General features: G+C 38.5%; 1 protein-coding gene across 21 annotated transcripts in view; it reads left to right on the forward strand.

The window, feature by feature from the left end:
• The window catches only part of Nrxn1 (neurexin 1), a 1,076,729-nt gene that overhangs the window by 1,042,862 nt on the left and 9,506 nt on the right, over positions 1–24,361 (forward strand). For 12 of the 21 annotated variants that reach the window (XM_038319674.1, XM_038319675.2, XM_038319678.2 and 9 more), the window contains one exon: positions 7,899–7,986. In XM_038319674.1, coding sequence (XP_038175602.1) covers positions 7,899–7,986 — 88 coding nt within the window. The remainder of the gene's footprint in view (positions 1–7,898; positions 7,987–24,361) is intronic. The other 9 variants (XM_038319685.1, XM_038319683.2, XM_038319684.2 and 6 more) reach the window with 1 other exon arrangement.

Raw genomic sequence — 24,361 nt, forward strand, 5'->3', positions numbered from 1 at the left:
TGAAACTGATCTTGGGGAAAAGTATGCTGCCCCAGTGATCAGCCTTATGTGAAGAACCAACTGGAGTAAGGGATACAGACCCTGCTTAGCCGACAGGATAGGAGGATGCTGGGTGAAAAGGGAATGTATCCAATAAAGTGTCATCTTCACTAGAAATCTATCAAGTTATCCTTTATTACATCCTTGGAATAAAAAAACGAACTGATAGTTTATAAGTAATGCTATTTTTTCTTTAACATACTCTAGACATGAGTTATTGATCAAGTTTGCATTATTTTCATGATGATCCTTGATTAGAAATTCAAAAATACTGTCAGCTTCAACACTCCACAGGATTGTCCTTACTCTCATGCAAGAAACAAAGGCAGCGTTTTATTAATTGTAAAAAAAACATTAGCTAATTCCAGGTATAATCAAGTTGACAGCGAAGAATAGGCACCACAAGCATATAAAGACAGGATTGTGAGTGCTCCCCTGCTTTCCAAAATATTTTTGTTCATCAAATTTGATTCCTACACATAACTGTGGAATAGGGAAACTATTCATATTTTTGCTTACTCTTTGTTAGTTTTGTTTCTTTGAGACAGCCTAAGCCTTTTTAGAATGTCTCAGGCCTCAGCCTACCCAGTGCTGGGGTTACAGGCATTAGCAATCATATTTGGTTAGATAGGTGAATGATTATGATTCATGTATATAAATACTTAGATCTGTAGCCATAGTCATACATATAATATAGGTGTATAATATATTTGTGTGTGTGAGCATGTGCATGTGCAAGTATACAAATACATGTGCTTAGAACACACGAAGTAATTCAAGACAATGGACATTATTTATGAGACCAGAAATGAGACTTGGATTTTGAACTAAAATCTGGGCAACACTGGTCAACCTCGTAGATAGTGAACGTGGGTGCTTTAGCACTGCCACATCCTCACTACACATTGATAAGACAGTGTGGCCCGTGAGAGTGAAGTAGTCAAGTTAGGAACTGAGCACGTCAGTACAGCTAGAACCAGTAAAGGATGAATTCTCCTGGCAGCAAACAAAACACCATCATGACATCTGGGATAGATAATGCTCACTCTCCATCATTGACCAATAATATTTTTGCTTAGATTTTGCTTTCAAATGCAGGCTTATTTGGGGATCGTGATTGATCTTATTTATATTGACCTTATTTATATTCAACTGATAAATTCCAGTAAAATCAGAACGAGAACTTCCTACTAAGCAGTCATTGTTTCTAGCCATATACCTAACACTTGCTGTTCCATTCCCCAAGTGTTGTGTGCTACAGAGGTTCTTGTGTACTACACTAGGTTAAAGCTCTGTCCAGAGGACACAAGCTTTGATAAGAACTAGTTCCCTCTCACCCAATAAGAAGTCTTGGCTAACTGACTGCTCCTGGCTGTGTCCTATTCCATTGGTTTTTGAATTTCTAATCAAGGATCATCATGAAAATAATGCAAACTTGATCAATAACTCATGTCTAGAGTATGTTAACGAAAAAATAGCATTACTTATAAACTATCAGTTCGTTTTTTATTCCAAGGATGTAATAAAGGATAACTTGACATATTTCTAGCGATAATTGAGAAACAAGAAGAAATATCTCATTAGTAATTATGTTATAAAGACAAGAGTAAATAAGAAAAACTTTGGAAGTTGAATGAATTTTCATTAAAGTTTTAGTGGGAAAAAATTGTATGTGTTGGTATTGCTATTCGAGTAGATTAAAAGACAGTAAAGATTCAATAATTCACTTTTTTGCCCTCTGTGCCAAGAATTTGGTTCCATGTTTATGATCGGAGAGTTCTTAGAAAAACATTAAACTGCAATATTGGTACAAGTAACTGAATAATTTTCTGGATTTACCTAAAAACAATCGGTGTTACAGAACCACCTCAATGGTTAAGGGCACATTCTGCTCCTCAAGAGGACCCAGGGCAATTTCCAGTACCAACAGGATAACTCACAACTCCCTGTAAGCTCTAAGGCCTTCTTCTGACCTCCATGGGAATCAAGCACACATTTGATAATATATACATGCATACAGACAAACAACTTATTTACATAAAATGGGAAAATTAAAGTTTTAAAACATAGAAGTAAAAAATAAAACAATACGTGCTGAGATAAAGATTTTTATAATAGGACGTTCAATAGTAAAAGTCTAGAGTTTATATTTTTCTCCCCTTAGTGTCTTTATTTTTTCTGCTTGATCCCCTCCCAAAGAATAAAACCGCTGCACATGTATCTCTTTGTATATGTAACTCTTTTTTTAATAATTGTAGTGTTTTCTTTTTCATACTGTGATATTTCTCCCTCTACCATATTTTCACTTGTTTTAAATTAATTTTATCATGCATCTTTGTAAGCTCCTTCAAATCAATGGCTTGGAATGGGTGGCTACATTTGTGTATGGATGCATGGTTGAATGGATAGATGTGTGGAGTAAGAGAAAATTACCGTTTACTGGAGGTATAGATGCTCTCATTAATGAGACATATAATTGTGGTTATGTTTTAGTATTTTTCTGGTTCCAGATTCCTTACATAATATGAAGATCTTACATGAATGATTACTAAAGTCTGTTTCAGTACAAGAAAATCTGTGAATACTCAGTGACTTGTTTTGTTTCTTGACATGTTACATGCTCACAGTGAAATCAAGGATTTTGGAATTCTGTTGATTGAAGCTATCCACCGCTGGCATGCTACAGTAATAAATTATGTTTTGGCCTCATTACCAAAAAGGATTTTCAGTTTAACCTGTGTGACTAATTAGTCTATTCATTCTCAATAATGGGGCTAGAGATTCATTTTAACACCATCAAAAAGCCTCAATTTACATTTGTAAACATCTGTCAGTATTTAATTTGGAAATAGCCTAAATCGCTTCAAAAAGTGAATTGTCCACAATCAAAACAAATAAAATAGGGACATTGAACTAGCGTTCTCTAGTTTCTCTTCCCTCACCTGTGTTTCACTACCAGTAAGATTTGAAGGTCTTACACCCCCAAATTCTGATAATTTATATACATATACATATATATATGTGTGTGTGTGTGTGTGTATATATATATATATATATATATATATATATATATATATATATATATATATATATTGGTTTTTCGAGACAGAGTTTCCCTGTAGTTTCTAGAGCCTGTCTTGGAACTAGCTCTTGTAGACCAGGCTGGCCTCAAACTCAGAGATCCGCCTGCCTCTGCCTCCCGAGTGCTGGGATTAAAGGCGTGCGCCACCACCGCCCGGCTGAGAAATATATTTTTGAGATACCTTTCTGATCCTCCAAATATGCTTTCACTAAAACTGGAAATACAATATGAGAATAAAAGCCAACAGTAGTTCAAAGAAATAATAAAAGAGATGTGCCGTTTTACTTAAAAGCAATAATTTAGTTTCAAGTTTTCTTACACCTCATTTCTTCCTTGAAGGTTTTATTGCGCTATAAAATTAGCTGAAACGGTGATACCTGTTCATTAGGCGGGAGCCAATGTTGTTCTCTCTTCCCAACAATGCACTGGCTGCAACGTTATGCACATGTGTCCACACTGCCTGAGTTCTTCCAGTTAAGACCACTAGTGTCAAATGTTACTGTGAGTCAGTCTCTTCACCATGCTGGAGCCTTGCTACTCAGTCCCACTTTAACTGTTCTGAAATCATTGCCTACATTTTAAGCAGCTGAAAAATTCTTGGAGAAAATTGAATAGCTTTCAAGTCTGTCTTCACCCCAGGCAGAGAGATGATTTATGGTCAGTTTTTTTTTTTTTTTTTTTTTTTTTTTTTTTTGTAATTGCCTCGGGTATCAATTGGAAAAGAACATTAAAGAAATGGGAAAGCTGGCTATTTTCAGAGGTGTGTAAGCTTTGTCCTAAATATTCATGAATGGTAAAGTTCCGATATTCAAACTGGGTAAATGAATATGCACATGGGTAGGTTGTCGATGTTGTTTTAGCAAGTACTTCTATGACACAAATAGCAGCAGCTCTTCCATTTACATTTTAGGTTTATATAGATGTGTGTGTATATATATATATATATATATACACAGAAGAATAAACTATTGCAGTTTGGAAAGAACGTTTAGATTCAAGTTTAGGAATCAATAAGGTATCTGGACTACACACTCGGAATTTTCCCTTTTCCTCGCAAGCATGTTTCTTGTCCTGGTTGGTGCTTCATGTACATGTCTTTACTGACATGGACCAACACTCCGCACAAGCACGCACCATGAACATGGCATCTAGAAATATTGTTCTTAGCAGGGACGCAAAATCTGTTCATTCACTAGCCATCTAGCTTTTTAACCACAAACACATTTGAGCTGGGTTTTTTTAAAAATGGAAATTAGCATTATACTGCAAATGATGGGGTGAGGGAAAACTCCCTCTGCAAAGGAGAGTCAGGGTCATTATTGTTTGTAAACCATCAAGCAGTCTCCCCTGGTACCCTTAATTTTTAGGTAAACTGGACTCGTGACTCCTGACTACATTGCCCCAAGTCCTATACATATGTGTTCAGGTGCAGAACATGGTAGATTACATTTTGATTATTTCTCACATTCTTTCCACGTTGCTCTGACTAAAGGTATGGAGGCCTAGTTTTTGTGGACTTTTGAAATAGCAATAGAAGCTTGCCATGCTCAGGCACAGCCATCTCAGCGTGATTCTTTGACCTGTGAGGGGTTAAAGGCACAGTTGGGACATTTATCTAAATGGACTGCTAATGCTGCATAAGGCTAAGACTTTCGCTTGATAGCTATTCTGGCTCTTACACTGGATTGACTCTCTGAAAAAGGTTATAAACATCAAGCAAAAGACTACTAGAGAACAGAATTGATTAATGTGACATATCTGAGGTTTTTAATGCCACACTCTCAACAGTAAGTTACAGAGAGGTAGCTCAAAGCACAGTGAACTAAATTTCAATTACACCACTTTGGCTAGAAAACTGGTTAAATCCACCTCATGAATGAAATTTGAGGGGTTTTTCTCTCCTTCCTTGAGCTGGTTCCTGTTTTTTCATAACATGGAGATTTCAGTAGAGGAATCTATTAATTCAAGAATTCCGCTCATAAAACGATCACTTGTTTTAAGTTTTTAATGATATGTATATATTATATATGTATTTGTATATAAACAATCAAGAATACACATGCACTATAGCAGTAAAGTACATTGAAACCTAAAATCTATATTTATAAAAGAGGTGTATTTGTCTGGTGATTTATTTTACTGTAAGGGAGCTTTACAAGACACTGTTATATGACTTTGTATTGTACATAGAGTGCTTTATGAAAAGTGACACTGAGACAATTACAACATTTTCTGTTTAAAAAAATGGAATTATCCCTAAAGAAAATAGCTTTAAGTAGATTGATTTGCATTACCTAAATTACCTAAGCAACTAGCCTGCATAGAACAGTGTCTAAGGACCTGTACATAGGTAGTCATGAAGTCATTTTCATAAGCAATTCTCCTCATTTATACTTGTTTGCTTAAGTAATGATTTGAACTGAGACTAGAAAGACAGAAGTTTAAATATTACTGAATATAACTCTCGAATTTTAATATAATTGCTAACATGAATCTTCCATTTGAAAATAATTTGTATGTATAATTTTTCCTTAAAAATTTGAAACTATACTATTTATAAATATAGTTCAAAGGGATTTAATTAAAATAGTTCCAGCTTTGTGAACTACTAAAATTGTGTTGATAATGTTGAAAATTTCATTAACACAATGGGATAATATTCTAAGTGCTTCCAATGTGTTGGTTTGTTTCTTAAAATCAATGTATAGTACACCCATCATGTTTTTTTTTCAGATAAGAAAAATAAAGCATAGTCAATGATTATATTTTAATAGCAGGGTTCCCTAATTTTAGCACTTTTGATAATTCTTGCTGAATGAGTCATACAGTGTATGTTAGACCATTTCACAGCACCCTAAGTCTCTAATGAATAGATACCCATTGTAACAGCCCGGCACCAACGTCCCAGCAGTAACAACCTCATATATCTCCAGATATCACCAAATGTCCCTCGAGATGCAGGAGGAGGTATAGAAGCAATACCACTATTGGGATGAGGAATATGTTCATTTCTTCCTCCCCTTATCAAAGCATTGCAATAGTGACAGTTATTGGTTTCATGGATACATTTAGCATTCTTCATGAAAATGTAAACTTCTCTTGTAACTGTGATGATTAATTTAATTTTGATTATATTGAGAGAGTTGCCATTCTGAGTAAGGATAAGAGCTTTCTGCTAAATGTTGGCCCTAGGAAAAAGCCCACTATCTGCTCTGGGATATAGTGGATTGACTGCACAGAAGGATGCCTAATTCAAACTCATGATACCAAATCACCCATATGGGTGCTATTCGGCAAGATGAACTTGTACCAAAAGCCTTTGGTAAAATTCATGTCAATGAGAGGTAAAGTGCTGTTCACACCACTGCCTGATGCCTTTCTCTTTGAACAACTATGCTTCCATAAAATCTGGCATTTTGAAATTCCTTCTTTAAAATAACATGGGGGTGGGGAGGGCATTAACCCAGAAACTCTTAAGAATTAAGAGCACAACAAAATAAACCCGTATCCACATGCTGCTTAAAGACTTGTTTTGATTTCAAGGTATATTTCAAAGAATCAACAAGGGAAAAAAAATCTGCTTTATGGACTAAAGACTCTGGGTTTGAAAGATTTTTAAACCTTATTAGGCATTGAAGTCCCTCCCTCCTTGTCTCCAGTTTTCTTAAAATTGATTTTAAATCTTTATCTCTGACAATACTGTGACTCCTAATGACTTTAGTGTCAGTACAGTTCCTGTTAAATGACTTCACCGGTTTGCTTTCAAGCATCTTCTGAGTTGCCAAAATCTCCTGAACATTCTGCAAATGTAATTTGCACCATGGATTTGGTCTGTTTTACCTTAGCATCAGCCCAATCTGATGTAAACCTTCACAAATTTCATGCAGTAACTCCTCTGAGTTTATTACTGCACGTAAGTGGCAGTAAAGAGCAACCTTTGATGCTTGCCAGTGTGTTGATTATGTTACTAACTGCTAGGATTTACACACTCTGGTTTTTATTACAGCGACAGTTATCTTTTTTGGCTGTAAGTGCAGCGAAGCAACTATAATGTCACAGAGGAAATGGTCACCGTTTCCCAGCCAATTCTGCATACACGTTTTATTTACTATGAAATCTCGATGATGGAAAGCACAATGAGGAAACAGTATCTACTGTTGGAACATTGTAAAAATGATATTTGAGCATAAAATTTTAAAAACTGAAGATATCTTAAATGAACTATATTTGCTTCATTTTGCCTCTAAAAAGTACATATAATTTTCTATGTAATCTGTGTTTCCCAATGATGACAACCAACATCTCAATGATTTATTGAACTACCTGTTCACAAATGTATCAAACGCTATGGCTGTTCTGCTTCAAGAAGCCAAGCACAAGTGCGCATAAAGCCTGCTGGGGCATACATTGTAGCTCTCCAGGGCTATAATCAGTCTCAGATTGTCTGTTTCTGCCAGGATATTTTAAACATCTGCATGCTCCCGTATGTACTGTCTCATCGTAGCTGGAGCGTCGGGTGTCTACTGCTTACAGATCACCATTTCCGTGTCCACATGAAATAAGTTGTAATCAAGATCTGTTGTACATGGAGACATTTCCATGCGAGGTCTGAAACATGTTCGCGAGTGTAAGCTCTGTGTCTCGTGTCTTGGGGAAGGAAAATAATGAATTTAGCTTCTCTGCCTATAATGTAAATACAACTGCGTTGCACTTGTAAATGAGAAAGAGATCTCTTATGACACTTTAAATTAACCTGCCTACTGTGATTCTTTTGCAGACCTCAGATGATATCCTTGTGGCCTCAGCAGAGTGTCCCAGCGATGATGAGGATATTGACCCCTGTGAGCCGAGCTCAGGTGGGTTAGGTTAGTCAATTTTTTTTCTTACTTTTTTGCCTTTCTTTGTTGCATGTTATATTCCTTAGAAGAGAAGCCCTCTTGTATATCGAGCCCTACCTTGGGCTACAGCATTGTAAAAGGGTATATTCTTCAATGAGTTTTTAGTTGGACATGGGGCGGTATTTGCTGGTAATTTGGAAGGTAAAGGCAGGAGAATGAGGATTTCAAAGCTATCCTGTGCTGCATAGCGAGGTGAAGTCCAAACTAGGCTGTAAGAGACTCTGTCTCAAAATTATAAACCAACCAAACAATGCCAAACAAAAGTTTTATCCAATGGCTCTTTGCTTTTTAGTTGCATAAATTTTCTCACTTTAAAAAATGTTAAAAAACCCAAAAAACTAAGAATAGATATTTTTGAGAAAACAGTAGAGAGGGGAGTTACACAAATGGGCTATTTACTGTTGACCTTCCAGCAGTTCCCACAGGCGTTTTTTAAATGTAGTTTAGAATGAACTTTCCCTATGGTCATTTGTCATACAACAGGAAAGCTAAAATTGTTAAGTGAATTGTGAAGAATCATTTGGCCTTTGTGCTAAAAAATTCCCATAATTCAGTCTTCCAGAAAGCTATCTTAAGAGATATATTTTTGAATTTTGAAGTTGAAGCATTGTAATGATAGCAAAACAGCAGGAACAACCCTTGACAGGTTTAAGAGAGAGCTTCGAACCTTGCTCTGTTTCCCTAAAGCCGAAGCTGCATTTTACTCCCAGGTGAAGCCGAGTTTTTCTTGGAGATGTGTGTTTGCATCTCACGGGTGAGGATAATGTACCTTTGTTTCTATGCAACCCTTGTGCTGTTAAATGGAGACAGTGGACTCTAAAATGGACTGAATCACAGTCTGTGCTCCCCACCAAATATTTACAATGCTAGATGCATGGCCAGTGGTTCCCTTTCGAATTCCTAGTGTGTGTTAATGAAATGACTGCAGGAGCTGTAATCTGCCCACTGTCTGCTAGCTCATGAGTTTCATAGATCTTACCTAGAATTCCAGGAAAACATGTCTCAATAAAATAATTAGTTTTTATTTTTGTAAAGACATTTAGGAGTTAGTCCACTCTAATTTTTAAATATGAAATGTTTAGGCTTTGTCTCCTTTTGAGTACCACTTACACTGTGGTCACTACCATATGCAAGTACATAAGGAGTAGCTGCCCGTGAAGGGGGATGTGACCCAGTCCTTTCTCAGCTGGAGATGCTTCTGGAGATTGTCTGGGCTGCTTCAACCCTCCTTCTCAGCAAGTCACCTCCCATAGGACTTTAGGCCCCCAAGTAGTCTGACACATGTAACTCTTCCATCCCTGGTGACCATTTACTCAATTCTAATTTCTTGATCTCTATCAGTTTCTCATGGTTGTACTACTGGGCCATTATCATGGGCTGCAAGATCAAGACGCTGACATTATTTTAATGAATAAAACATCATCACTATTGTCATTTATCTCACCTCTGAATCTTCCATTACTCCAATAACAAACTGAATTTTGTGTGTTTGTAAGAATTTGATTTTTGTTTTCATCATTTTGAAGGCGGCTGTCTTCCTCAGCTTTCACACGTTATTTCAGTGGTAATGAGAGCTGCCTAAGTGCTGACTAATGGTAGCACTTGCTGATTTTCCTCGGGCTATGTTCCCTCCTCTGTCTAGTACTGGTGATCATCCTCTTTAGACAGAGCCCTTGCCTTAAGTACCAAGTAAATCCAGTGTGAAGACTTAAATTGCACTTGAAATTGTCACTTTGTCTTCTTCTTGAGCAAAATGCTCCAATTACTCTAGCACTGCTTACAGGCCCTATTAAACAATCCCTGGCAACTACTGTATGGTCTCTGATTTTTGTGGGTACAGTAGATCTAGGAACACAAAGAGAAAAAAAGATGGAGTACTGGAAAGAGGATGATAACCTTTCATTTTTCCCTTCTTCGTGTTTAATTTAAAAAATGTGCATGTGTGTGTTTCTGATTGTGAATATGTGAACACAAGAGCAGGTGTCCAGGGACACCAGAGGCATCAGATGCCCCTGAAGCTTACTGTGTGGATGCCATGTACTAAACTTGGGTCCTTTGCAACAGCAGTACATGTTTTTCTTCACCACTGTGCCGTCCTCCAGCTCTTCTTCCTTCTTTTAATTCACCTGACTTGTGCTGTTTTGTTAAATGTCTAAAACAACAAGAAGCACATAGCATCTTGTCAACAGCTGTGTTCCGGATGGTCTGCTGTCCTCTCTCCTTCATGAATTTATGAAGGTACCCGGGGTACATACCTACTCCTAACTTGCCATTGTGTAGCATATCATAAAATGAAAGTGCAAAGCAGGAGCCTGTAAGAATGCATCCCTCCAAGGAGCACTGATTTATATAAGTATGTAAATTTATATGCTTTTCTAATATACTGTCTGCTACCCAAAATACAAGTTGCAGAACTACTGATTCTATTCAATAAACCCATTATGTGTGTTTGTGTGTATGTGTGTGTGTGTGTGTGTGTGTGTATGTGTGTGTGTGTGTGTGTATGTGTGTGTGTGTGTGTGTGTGCCCATGGAAGCCAGAGCTCCATGCTTTGTCGTTCTCTGCCTTATTCCATTGAGACAAAGTCTCACATTGAACCTGGAGCTTGCACTACATATAGTCTAGCCTGGATGGTTAAGAGTTCCTAGGATCTGCTTGTCTCTGTCCCCCCAACATTGGGATACAGGTATTCAAGGCCATTTCATAATTTATTATTATTTTCTTCTGAAGCAGGGTCTTACTATATATATAACCCTGGCTTGTCTGGAGCTTGTATAGACCAGGCTGTTCTAGAACTCACAGTCTGCCTCTACCTTGGGATAGACTGAAGGTGTAAGTAAATCACACATCCAGTGTTTGGGGCCCCTTTTTATAATGTGGGTACTAGGGATGAGTGCTAGGGATTTGACTTGAGACCCTCATGTGTGCACAGCAAACTCTCTTACCCAAAGGAGCCATCTCCCTTGCTGCCACTTGCATGGTCTTGCTTGCACGAGACTGGTTTATCTAACTTTCTATCTTGCATTGTTTCCTCTGTTACTCTTTATTTTTCTGCTCATCAATTCTTATTAGAGTACATATGTACTTTAAAGCAGGTTATGTGGGATCTGTGAGATCACTGACTATCAACTGTTCTCATGGCCTTCCCTGTCCTACTAACTGTAGTGTTCCAACAAAGGCTTCTCTTTTTGTATTGTATTTTATCAATTTTTTTCTATTCATTTTCAACATTAGGAAATACTTTTCCATTCAACTGTCTGATTCCCTTTCCATTTTTTAATGTTTCATGTAATATTCTGCCCTTAGCCAGATGATATAATTTGTTTAATAGCATTAACTAAAAAATTCAGTTTACATAATTTTTCTTCTTTCCAGCTATTATTTAAGAAAGGCAGTCTGTTATCTTGATTTCATTTGAATCTGAATATTGTTTCCCTTTGAGATTCTGCTTCTGCAGGCTTTTGTTGATAATTGTATCATTTTCTCTTTTCCAATTGTCTTAATTTTAACATAATATTGGTAAAATTTGTGTTTGCTATCACTACACTTTGGTTATTGTGAGACATATCTAGGTAAAAATTGTTTCACATATAAGCAACTCAAACTTTGGAACCCAGGCCTTTGGATACTAACAGGTGGAGGTAGATATTTAGAGATTGCAATTGTGTTCAACATCCGCCAGTAATTCCCTAAGCTAGTGAGAACAGCTATGTCTCAAGAAGTCCACAATCAGCTACCAAGCACTTTTTCTGCGTAGTTTACTCTACCTGAATAATTATGTATGAAAGTTTTCTAATCACGCAAACCACTACCCCTTTGTCACATACACATCTTCAAAAAAGAAGTTTTTCACTGAAACTGTATAACCTTTCATATCTAGATGCCTTCCTTTTTAAAGATACTGAAAAAACAAACATGGAAAACAAACAAGCCTCTTCTTGAACACTAGCAAATTATACCTTTTATTAAGTGTTGGATAAATTTGAATTGCTGTGTGACTCTACTCAGTACTCCTAATGAAGGGGGAGTTGTGTATTTAGTTATTTCATCATTTTTTGGATATTACTGATTCATTATGTGAATCCACTCCTGTGCGAATCCTGGGAGAAAAAAACACAATGTATACCTTGATTCCCTGTCTCTAGGACTATTTTTCGTCCTATTTTATAAGATACCATACATCCTGTGCTTTTTAAAATTCTTTTTTTCTGATTTTCAAGTCCTTCATTTCAGACATTAAAATGTAACCCATTTTTAAGAGGCATTTCCAGCATTTAAGTGAATGTGTTTAAGGTAATTATTGCAATGACTCGAATAAACTGGAGCACAAATGGCAGCCTTTCTTTTCTTTTCCAATTCATTTCTATAAAAGTAATATCCAAGCTATTTTTTCCCCTTTACATAATACTGTTACTTTTTTTGCCTGAAAATTGATGGGCAACTGATGAAACCACTCAGGCTCCCTGCTGGGAACAGAGCATGTTGAAACTAGATCAGGGACAACCCCCTGGGTGGGAACACATGGAACTCAATTACAGTTGATTCTAGCCCACTGTCCTGTTCAGAATTGGATGATAGCTCCACACTGGTACAGTGAGGTTTTAGAATACCTCAGGCGATGCAGGAGAGCTAACTGAATCCCATCTCCAAAGTTAGGAGCATCACCCCACACTGGTCACAGGCCATCACTGTCCAAAACTGCCCTTTTTATGCTGTGTGAACACTGACAGATGGGTGACCTTCAATGTGGGTTTCCTTTGACACAAACAAGCAGAAAATAACTTGCACCTACTGTGCTTTTCCCTTAGTCAAGACATGTGCTTTTTGGAAAGGCTGGAGAGTGGACGGGAAGTATGTGGCTTGTTCTAACATGTGTTTTGGAGTGGTCCCTGTAGTTACTATTTTTATTATACTATAGGGATGTAAGTATACATATTCCTGTGTCTCTTTTACAAACTAAGCATTTGTGATCCAGGTTTCTCTGACACCGTTTATTATGGATTTGCTTAGTAAACCGAGGGAATGTCAACACAACAGTCGCCTACATTCTCAGATGGTACCCATCAATCTCACTGCTGCGCCTTCTCTTGAACAGAACTCTCTGCATACCCTTGAAGAAATTTGGAAAGTTTGATTTCCATGCTGATAGTTAAGACATTCATTGAAAAGAATGACCTTTTATTTTTGGTGTGGAAGTTTCCTGGTGAATAAATCCAATTTATTCTCCCTCACAAAAAAGAAAAAAAAAATAGCTTCCTCCTTACTTCAATGTATTTAGAAAATCCTCTTATATCTACAATGGTGAAGATAGCATGTCAAATCTCCTTGTATTTAAGGACGAATAGCTGATTAAGTGAAAGACTTTTTGAATAAGTAAACCATTGTTGCACTAGAAAAAAAGAAAAGCCCCTTGAATAACAAGATTAGTCTTCATCTATCTGGGTGTGTGTGTGTGCTCTCTCTCCCTCGGTATGTGTGCATGTGCCTTCTCGCTCACTGCCCAGTGCGTGCGTGCGTGTGTGTGTGTGTGTGTGTGTGTGTGTGTGTGTGTGTAATCTCTTCTGGTTTCTGGTTTGTCTGAAGCAATGGAGGCTTGCTGTTGTCAGCCCAGACACCGTAAACATACTTTTCTTGGGTATCAGTTACATTTCACGCATCAGGGTGCAGGTATATAAGTAATGACGGATAGCAAATATCTTTTAGATTTAGTGAAGATAGATCCTACACTTATCATTGCTTTTAGTCCTTACAAACATTATTCTATTTCTCATTTTAATGAAACTGTAACAAAAATTGTTACTGGGGTAATACTGCAACTCTCACAATTCTACTTGAGAGAAAGTGGGTTTTTGGTTTCTTGAAATGCAGATTGTTCCTCTAAAATTTAGGGATCTCACAAATATAGAATTAGCTTTTAAGACATTCATTTAAATAATTTGCTGGAATAAATTTAAATTTGATGGCAAAAGGTCCTTCACATGTATTACTATTCATTAGAGAAAATTTGCTACAATTACTATGCAATTTTGAGTGGTTTTCCAGTGTGCTATTTTGAGAAAAGATCAAAGGATTTCTATTGAACTGATCCCATTAACCATTAGGAATAAAAATATGTATATTGAACAAGCTGCATCTTTTCATTAAATAAGTAATCTCAATAATTTAAAGGAATATGTCATTTATTAGACCATATTTTTGAGATTGATTAGAAGATAATTTTGTTCCTCATTTAAATTTGGGTTATTATGTAATTATTCAAAAGTGAGTCTAATAGCCAACACAATGCTGTTTAAATGGAGGATTTGGAACTACAGTCAGAAAGATAGCATAATGAATGTTCCATTTTGGGGAAGAGCATCTCCTCAGTTCCCCGGGGTTTGGTCTGCATGGAGGCCTGGGTCACTTTGCAGGTAGGTGACTGAGGTTTGATAAATGCTATCAGCATACAGTATTCTGGCTTGGGGCTTTATTGTTTGTTTGCTTGCTTGACTTTCTTGGGTTTGGTGCCATATATAAATTTATTTCTCTAGAATACTAGGATAAAGTTTATAAAATATGGTCATAAAAGAGGAAAGGCATGTATGTCGTTCTTAATCTCCTTCCCTTTCCCCTTCCTTCTTTCCCTCTGGTCCTTCTGCTTTTTCTACTCTCCCTCTTCCTTCCCTGGTTTGGGGATCAGACTGCTGCCCGCTTACGTTGGCAGCTGCTCTATCGCTGAGCTACATCACCACCTTGTAGCATCTTTACTTCTCTAAACTTACCAGCTGGAATGAAAATTTACATAGAAGAAAGCTAAACTGTAAAGAAAACTTATTTCAAATTACTGTTGCAAGAGAGGGGGGGTAGAAATTAGCCTGAGTTCAGAGTTCATGGAGGTGGGGCAAGCAGGCAGAGTTTTTAAGAGAAGGGGTGAAAAAAAGGACGACTGTTTTGGACCAAAGTCTTCAACCAGAGGAAGCTTCTCCTCAGCAAGGTTAAAGCCTAAAGCTTGGGGCTGGCTCCTCCCTTCCCAGAAGAAAACTGGAGACTGAGGGCGTTATCTCCCTTGATGCTTACATTACAAAGGGATGGTTCTCAGTCTTTCATTTAAAGAGGGGCTTAAAAATATTTACCTATCAGGCAACCAGCAAAAAAGTATTTAGAATTACAAGTGTTCCGTGAAAAGCAAAGTTAGAGAGCTGGAGGGAAAGAGAAAGCCTGTCTGTTTAACTTCAGTTAAATTGTTCGGGCTTGTCTTCACCAAAGTTATGGCAGCACCAATGTGGGGTAGACATGTTACCAGAGAAATTAGAGTCCCCTCTCAGGTTCTCAGTCACGTTAATAGAAGAACCACCGGGAGGAGAAATCTCAGGAATAATTTTATTAGAGTCGAAAAAAGAAGCCAAGGGCAGGCAAGCTTCCTGAAAGAGGGAGACAGAGACAAGGAAGAAGAAACTGAAAGAAGAGGAAAGAAGGGCTTGGGGTGGTTGTGTGGAGCTTCAGAGAAAAGGAGAGAAACTCCCAAATACCAAAAGTACCATGAAAAACCTAAGTAAATTCTGCCAACATCTGAAGGAGTCAGAAAAGAAGGGGGCTTAAGAAAAGCCGGCAAGCTTAAATCACCCCACACAACAGCAGCTCCAGAGGTGGCTCTAAAGTTTTATCTGCCCGATAAACCTCTCCGCCAATCCAATAATGCAAATCAGACCAAATCAAACCAAATTAGAAAAAGCCCAAGTTTAATGGATGCCGGTGCTCCCTGGTGGCCCTCCGAGAAAACAAGGAGAGGGGAAAGGAGAAGCAGGTCTACCACAGTTTCGGTCTCTGGAGGGGCAGTTTAAGTACCTAGTGGGAGGAGTCTTGACTCTCCCTGGGGAGGGGTTACCATTAGGCAGGCTTTTTCGGAGGTGGAATCTGGACGGTGGCAACTCCCAGGGGGAAGGGGCCTGGAATGGAAAGTTTCACTTAAACATTTTAGAATGGATGTCAGGGCCTGGGGTGAAGCCTCCAACCAAACAGTGGCTGCTCTGAGGACAGAAATGGAATTCTGAGAAGGAAAAGTATATAATCTCACTCGAAAGACAAATATTCCTCCCATTTCTTTATCGTGGCAGGCAATATGGCAGTGGATGGTCCCATGGCTAGTTCCAGATATACCCAACTGGATGAATTCTTAACGGAAGAACCAGGAAACAGATTCCAGTCTTTAGGCTAGGAGATGACAGCTGCACTAATGCTGGGGGGGGGGGGGGGGAGGTAAACAAAATTCAAAAAGGTCTTTGGTTTGTTCTCCTACTCCCCAACATGAACCTTTATTAATCTTTCTGTAATGTTTGGATTTTGATTTTAATATAATGACACAGATGGATTTTAGTTATAATATATTAAGTACTTGAACAGCATTTTTAAAGTTTGTGATATGAAATGGGATGTGTTAGTTATGAGGACAAGCTATGATCCAGACTTTGGAAGCAAGCAGAGCTCCGTTGACATGCATCCCTTTTCTACCTTGGTGAAGGTTGTTTGGTATTTTTAATGCCCACTTTCTCAATCTGTATGAGTGAATGAGATTGAAGAGCGTTATTGTGAGGTTGATAACACACATTGCCCCGGTAAGTTTCAGGCACGTACTTGGGGTTTAATGAGTAACTGTGATGAATACAAGAGTAGTGAGAGGTATCCAGTTGTAAGCAGATGCCTTATTCTGCTCCATGGAGAGATTCCTGAATCTGCTGTACAGATTGCACCTGAAGAGAAAGGGCACAGTCGTTTTTGTATTAGAGAAAATGGACTCTATTAAAGTGTTTCATCTAGGGTTGAAAATATAGCTCAGTTGACAGAGTACTTACTTAGCATGAGGCCCTGAATTCAACTCCTAACAGTGCATAGATGCACTATGGTAGTTCACATCTATGACCCTAGCACTCAGAAGGGAGAGGCAAGGGAATCTGACAGTCCAAATCAACCTCAATTACATAACAAGTCAAGCCAACAAGTGTTATATGAGCCATCGTCAAAAGAGAGAAAAAAGTCTCAACAAAAAGATAATTGGCTGCTTGTATAATTAACATAGGCACTATCTTACCACATTTGGTTAAATTTAAATACACACACACACTATATCTGTTTATATACTAAACATACAATATATGCTGATACAGGGTCTTACTATATGAAACAAGACCCATCCATTAAGGGCCACAGAATATTTTTAAGGAGCCTATATATGTCCATGATCAATTTGTTTTCTATCATGACTTTATTAGAAAATCTAAAATGCCATAAGTCTTTCTGAAGTCCAGCACGTGTCCCATTGTGCTTCGGAAGGACACATGCCATGCGTCCCACACTCTAAAAACTCGCCAACCATGAAAGGAGAAATGAAATGTATTCAGAACAAAATAGTCTCTCTCTAATCAAAATGGGAAGCCCTGGAAGAATGAAGTTGTATTCTATTGTAATTGGTGACAAATCCCTGTTTTGATAACAAAGTTGGTTTCCTGTGATGTTTTCTTGGTACCTTACTAATTCCATGTCCGACTCAGATGCTGTGAGGGGTATTGTGTTATATTCGGAATTCCACTCCACGGGGTGTGCTGCCTCCATGAACAGTCAATATGCTTTCCTGTCATCAGATCATGGGTTCCAAGAGCAGCAAATGTTACATTTGGCGCCAGCTCTCAGGTCTCATTTCCACACACTGACAAGGTAAAGAGGTTACTGCCATCCTCATTAGATCCTCACTCAACCACACACCGTTATACAAGCCTGGAAGTGGTAACAGAACAAGAAAGGCCTTAATAAATTGTCCAAGTTTAAAAAAATGTGTTAAAGATACCAGTACAACAATCAAACACATTCAAAAATAATAATAAACTTTTTGTTTGTTCCTTTAAAAGAAGAAAGACAAATATGAATTGATTACATCTGGAAATACTAAAACCTTTTGCTTTATTGAGTGAACTTGGGAAGTCTGGGTATCTGAGTTCAAATCAAATTTCATCCCTCTTATGTGCAATCAAAATCAGGTCATTGAACTTGTGCACCTGACTTCTAGCACCTTCAAAATGACACTGATAATATTAAATATAATATCATTATCATGCTGATAACAGTAAGACCAAGACTGTGGAGGGCTCAGTATAGCCTACTCTGCATAAGCCTTGACAGAAAAACATCTATTATTAGTACTAGAAAGAAGAAGTAAATCATAAATTCAGCAGGAACAAATCCACTGCCCCAAACTAAAGGAAACATTAGCAGCTGGCACTTTAGCAGCTGGTTTCTGGAAAGTGCTTCTGAAGTCCAGCAGTAGACAGAGAAATCTGAGACAACATTAGCTCATTACCAGGATATATAAAGATTCTCCCCCAAGGTGAATGCACCTCATTCTACATCAGGAGACCGGTTCTCTACCTCACTACTCAGAAAGTTGGGCTTCAAAGGATGCTCGCTGACACCCCAGGCAGGACATGGGGCACCTCAGACTCAGAAAGCAGTCACAACAGCAACTCCTGCCTAGATTTCACCCAGACCACACAGTAGAATTTCAGAGGAGGGGAAAGAAGAGTAAGTTTCTAAAAGAAACTCTAAAGCCTAATCGAAAGTGTTCTAAGAGAATAAAGCACATCAGCTACTACCAAAGAATAGTCTTAGATGATTGCTTTCATGATACCTAAAAACATAAACCATCATAATAGAAATGGGGAAGGCGGAGAAATCTAATTCACTCCAACAATAGCAGCCAGAGAGCACTGATCCATTAAAGATAGGAGGTTCTCAGATAAACAGAAACTCTCCACAAACAGTGTCACAGTTAATGGTCCAAACAACATGGCTAGGATATAGATGACCGACCATTTTTGTCACCTGACTTAACAAGGCCTCTCTTCTTGAAAGGGAAGTGTTCAAACACAACTGACCCCTCAGAGACAATGTTTCTGGTCATTGCTGCTTCAGCCAAATGTGCCATGGAAGATGGTCTATACTACAGATTGTCTAATTGTTGAGACAGCTACTGGATCGATTGCTTTTCTAAGAAAGACATGGAGAAAATAATTAGGTCATCATGCTTATGTCAAGACCTTTGGGCATTTCACAGCAGCTGTTCAATAGATATCCTGCTTGCTCTGAACCTCAAAATGACCCTTGGTGACATAAAATTCAAGTGGCACCATCACATTCTGAGAAAGAAGTGTTAGACCAGCAATGAGTTGCTCACCGCTGCTTTATTAGAAATTAATGCTTAATCCAGTAATATCTTGCTCACTCTGCATTGTATATGGATGATTTGGTAGAGATGCAGAATTGCAGCAGCAAACGATAGCTAGATTACCAGAGGAGAAGAGGAATGTGACTGGGAGAGATGAAAACACACAGCCACTTAGGGCAGGTGCCTGCTGTTCTGTGCTGTTATGGGTAACGCAGTGCTCAAGTAGAAAATGACAACAGATTACTCTGCAATCATGAGTGTAGACGCATTAAACAGAAGAAAGTGTAATAATCACAGATTTAGGCTCAGGAAGTCTAAATTACCTAAGCTCTTGAAACTGTTTCTTTCCCTTTAATACCCATAGCCACAGAGCTATGGCATATGGGGAATAAATCCGATAATACGTACATAGAACACAGCAGAGAGCCTCGTTAGCAATAGCTAGGAAAGGCAATAGTTGTTTGCTTAGTAAAATAGGAAAATAAATTCGGATTTTACAGTGAATCAAGCATGATTGGATCTGCACTGAGCATCAGTTAATAATTACGTAGCATCAGAAATATCTACTATGGATACTGTTTGAGAAGAAGTTCAGAGGCTTTTGCTAATATTACATATTTTTATAAGGCATATCTGACATTTGGGGAAATAGTCCATGGAGTTTTCCAAAAGTCTGCCTTATAAAAATTGTGTGAAACAAAAAGTCAGCTATCAGCTTTAGTCAGGGCTCTGAGAGAGATCACAATACCCGCATCCATGCATGTGTGCTCGCATGCATAGAGAGGTCACGATACCCACATCCATGCATGTGTGCTCGCATGCACCATGCTCTAGCTGGAATCGTGTTGTCCCATCTACCTATAACCAGGTTCTGCACACACTCCTGACTCCAGGCCTTGGGATGATCCCTTGGTGTTGTGTGAGACTCACAATGCTTTCCTAGTCCATACATTTCTGGGTGTCACAGGAAGAGAAACTACTTTGTTATGAAGAAGCAAAGAAGAGCTTAGTCAGAAAGACTATCTTCTACCTCAATACACAGGCTCCCTTACTTTGCTTTTGAAATGTAACCCATTTTGATGGAAATCCAGGCTCCCGGGCTTGGAAACTGCTGTTTGTTTGTGTGACTTTTTTCCTGCCCCGCAGTTGAAGGAGTTTATTTGGGGGAGGGTCTGCTTTAGAGCTTTCATCCAAGCAGCAACAGGATTGAGAAGGACTCAAAACTTCCACAACTGCTCTGCTGAATTGATAAAGAGGACTCATGGTTAGCTATCAGCTCTTTATTCATAGCCCTCCGGATTACTGTTACCTGCCATGGCAGTAAATGAGGACCCCAAATGATGAAATGAATACTGCTAACTTGGCAGACTTTGAATAACCGTGTGACTTCAGACACTGAGACTAAGTAAACAATGTGTTATTAGGGAGTATAGAAAAGACAGTGTGATGTTTGCGTTAACGCATACTGACCCCAATTCTTTCAGTTTTCCTCTTCTTGTTAGGTAGTATGGAAAATGGAGGTTATGAATTTGTAGAGGTAAAAATATGACTTCCTGATAAGCTTTATTTACTAATATGAATTTGTGTGCATATGTGCAAAAATGTATGTATTGTGTGCATGCCACAGCACACATATGGAGGTCAAAGGACAGCCTTATGGACTCATTCTTTCTTTCTCTTTAATTCAGTTCATGGCTTCTAGGGATTAAACTCAGGTTATCATTCTTATACAGTTGGCAGTTACCTAATGAGCCATCTTGCATTCCTAAACATAAGTATTACTCAAAAGCATTATGTCCTTGTAATCCTAGTACTAAGGAGGTTGAGGCAGAAGGATTATGACTTTAAGGACAGTCTGAACTATGTAGTGAGTTAGGTTAGTCTAAGCCTGTGTCTCATCCATGTATGCATACATATTTTCACACATGCACGCATGTGCACACACACACATGCACACACACACACACACACACACACACACACACACACTTATACTGAGATCCTCTCAGAATAATACAGGAATCTACAACATTAGTGTCAATGTTTGCCCACTTGTGTAACAGCTTCCCTCAAAACTTTGAAATGAATCAGACTTGCATCATGGTAGTATTGCTACTTCCTCAGTCCTGAACACTGACCACCTCCCATCAATGTCTTCCCATAATCCATTTGGAAACATACATCCTTCTCAGCAGGTGTGCTCAATCTTCATTAGAAGTTGGAAGGTAAAGAAATTGCTAAGAAATGGAGTCACCGGAAGCTTTCATCAAAGACCATATAATCTAGTCTAAAATGGAATGCAGTCTACCAAAAATGTAATATTTCCATAAAATTCCATCACCCTGTGGAGTCTGCACTACCCCAAGCGATACATGCCTGAGACTATTTATTTATTTTAAATTTCATAAATGTCCCTGGATTGCTTCCTATAACAGTTGGGAAAGTCAAATAATTGTCAGCACCACTGAGCTCCTGTCATCTCCTGTGTGTACTCTTCCTATTCTCCTAATGGTTTGTTTGTTTTTCATCTATCGATGAATGTTCCTCTGTACTTTAGAAGTATTTACTCTCACACTGTCATAGGGCCTTACTATCTTCTCTTTCTCTCTCACGTGTCAGTGTGCCTGGCAGGTTACTCAGGAGTACATGGTTCATTCCACTGTCCACCATGAGCATAACAAGCTTTATGACCACTTTCAGTTACTGTCCAAACTCACTGTTCTCCAGCCTCTTGGTCAGTTCATTCTCTAAAGAGCAAGCCCTTCCCTTCCTCCAAATTATCCTGCCTGTGCTGCGGCTACCTTAGAACTATTTATTTAATTATGTGTATTCATGTGTCTGGGGCTTGGGTATGAGCACAAGAGTGCATGTGCCCACAGGTGCCAGAAAGGATGTAGAATCCCCTGGAGCTGAAGTTAGAGGTGCTTGTAAGGCACAAGAGTAGCACATGCGCCTGTGCTCCTAACCACTGAATGGCCTGTGCAGCCCCAATGTTACTTCTTATTAGTAGATGCCTCTGGCTGTTTTGTTTTGTTTTCTGTTTCCTGGCTTATTTTTTTCCTTCCTTTTTGAGACAGAGTCTCACTATGCTTTCTGTGCAACTTGCTGTAAGCTCAGGCTGGCCTCCAAACATCAGAGACCTGCCTGTACGTTTTCAGGGGTGCTGAGATTAAAGGAACATGTTACCCCTTCTCATGACTCAGAAACCTCTGTCCCATTCCTGCATGGTACCTAGGGTTTTCTTCCACCACAATTCTCCAAGCTTTTCATTTATATGTTATTTAGAATGTTCATTGTGTATATATTTGTCTTAGCATATATCAAGCCTACGAGGAGATACATCAAGTATGATTAGTTACCCACTATCCCAACCAGTCCCACGAACAATTAGGAAGGTTAAACTTTCTTTTGCATATGGTGATTTGGGAACAAAACTAATGCTATGGCTATAGTTCCTGTCTCCATAATGAATAAATGGCCAATATGAGTAGTTGGCTGTGAGTGAACCACCAAGGACCAGGAGAAACCAGATTCACTTGTTCTTTAGTATACACCATGATGCTTTTGAGAGTTTCTATAAGACTAAATGGATTAAATTAACATGAAAATTCTATAAGCAGATGATGCAGGTGATGAAGCTGTGGCATATAGTTTACAATAGAGCAGTCTGTAAATGCTTTGATACCATGGCCTCCCTTAGATAAGAGGGGAAAGGTGTGTTTCTGTGTATATTCATCTGAGATGTAAGAAAAGTTATAAAGGGTACAGTCTCCCACTGACCTTTCTTCCTCATGGGAAGCCACTTGAGGCATGCACTTTACTTTCGAGGTGACTATCATACACTGAGCGCTGTGTCTAGCATTCTCATGCGTATACAACCTGGGTTTCAAGGTAGGACAATAGTCCTCTTGGTCTCAGAATGGTGTCCCCTGAACCTTCCTTTAAATACAGGCCTTGGACAGTTAGGGAAGGAGCAGAGAAAAAAGTACCTGATATCCCATAGTCAATCAGATCCAGTATTGTATTGGTTCCCCATTCTTACTGGATCTCCAACTCACTGGGGAAGCATTGAGGTTCAGACAGCATTTCCTTTCCCAAACCCCCTGTTTGCCCTTCAGGAGTGAACTGCAGAAGAGGGAAGGAATAGTCAGAGCTGGCAGACAGGCAAGCAAGAGGGATTTGAAGTGCAGAACGGCTGTTACTTTTCACAAAACCCCAGCAAAGGTTCAAGTTCAAACACGCCATGAACATCACTGTGCCTTTCATCCTGCAAATGTGTTTGTATAAGCATGGCTTCTTCAGAGTGATCACATCATAGCGGCTTATTTTGGCCTATGTTATAGCAAAGGACAAAAATGAGAAAAAATAGCCTTTTCTGTTGTTGTTAGACATTGGCGAGAAAAAAAAAAAGTACTAATCTCAATTGGCAAACACCCCAGGAGCCTATGGTTCCAATTTTCTTTTCACAGTATTAATGAAACTCGGTGTGGGAAAAGTCAAATCTTCCCCATAAATCTGAAACCATTTGCAAGGCTTGCCTCAAATTATAATAACATCCATATATAAGATAGGGCATGAAGATCTGTTCCAGCAAGATTATTTTAGGGAAGTGTTTTTTTTTTTTTTTTTTTTTTTTTTTTTTTTTGATGGGGAAGAGATATAAATCTAAATGTAATTACTTCAAGTTAGATCCATGATAAAACCAGGAGGACTGCGAAAAAATACTTTGCAAAAAAAAAAAAATCTAATGTATACATCTTGCCAACCATATTTAACAGGATCATTGGAAGATGGTATATCCACCCAATAACTCTGGTTAACAGCTTGGTATATGTAGAGCAGTCTGAGGTTTTATGGATCTATACGTGTCCTTCCACTTCTGAAATATATAGCTCGCATTCTATTTTTTTATCATTGGTATGTTTTACTATTTATCATTATTTCTTAAGACTGGCAATTTCTTATAGCTATCTTCCATAGTGCTCACGTGCTGACTTTTCATGGCCATCTTTGTGTGGCCCTGCTTAAGCTTCCTCCTAGATGTGACAGGGTCACGCTTGGTGACAAAGCTACACGTTAGTACTGTATATTGGGAAGTAAAACCAGCCTGGGAAACTACCTGGCCACTACGATCTTACCCTGAAAGAGAAT

This window comes from Arvicola amphibius, chromosome 2 (assembly GCF_903992535.2).
Source record: "Arvicola amphibius chromosome 2, mArvAmp1.2, whole genome shotgun sequence".
Lineage (NCBI taxonomy): Eukaryota > Metazoa > Chordata > Mammalia > Rodentia > Cricetidae > Arvicola > Arvicola amphibius.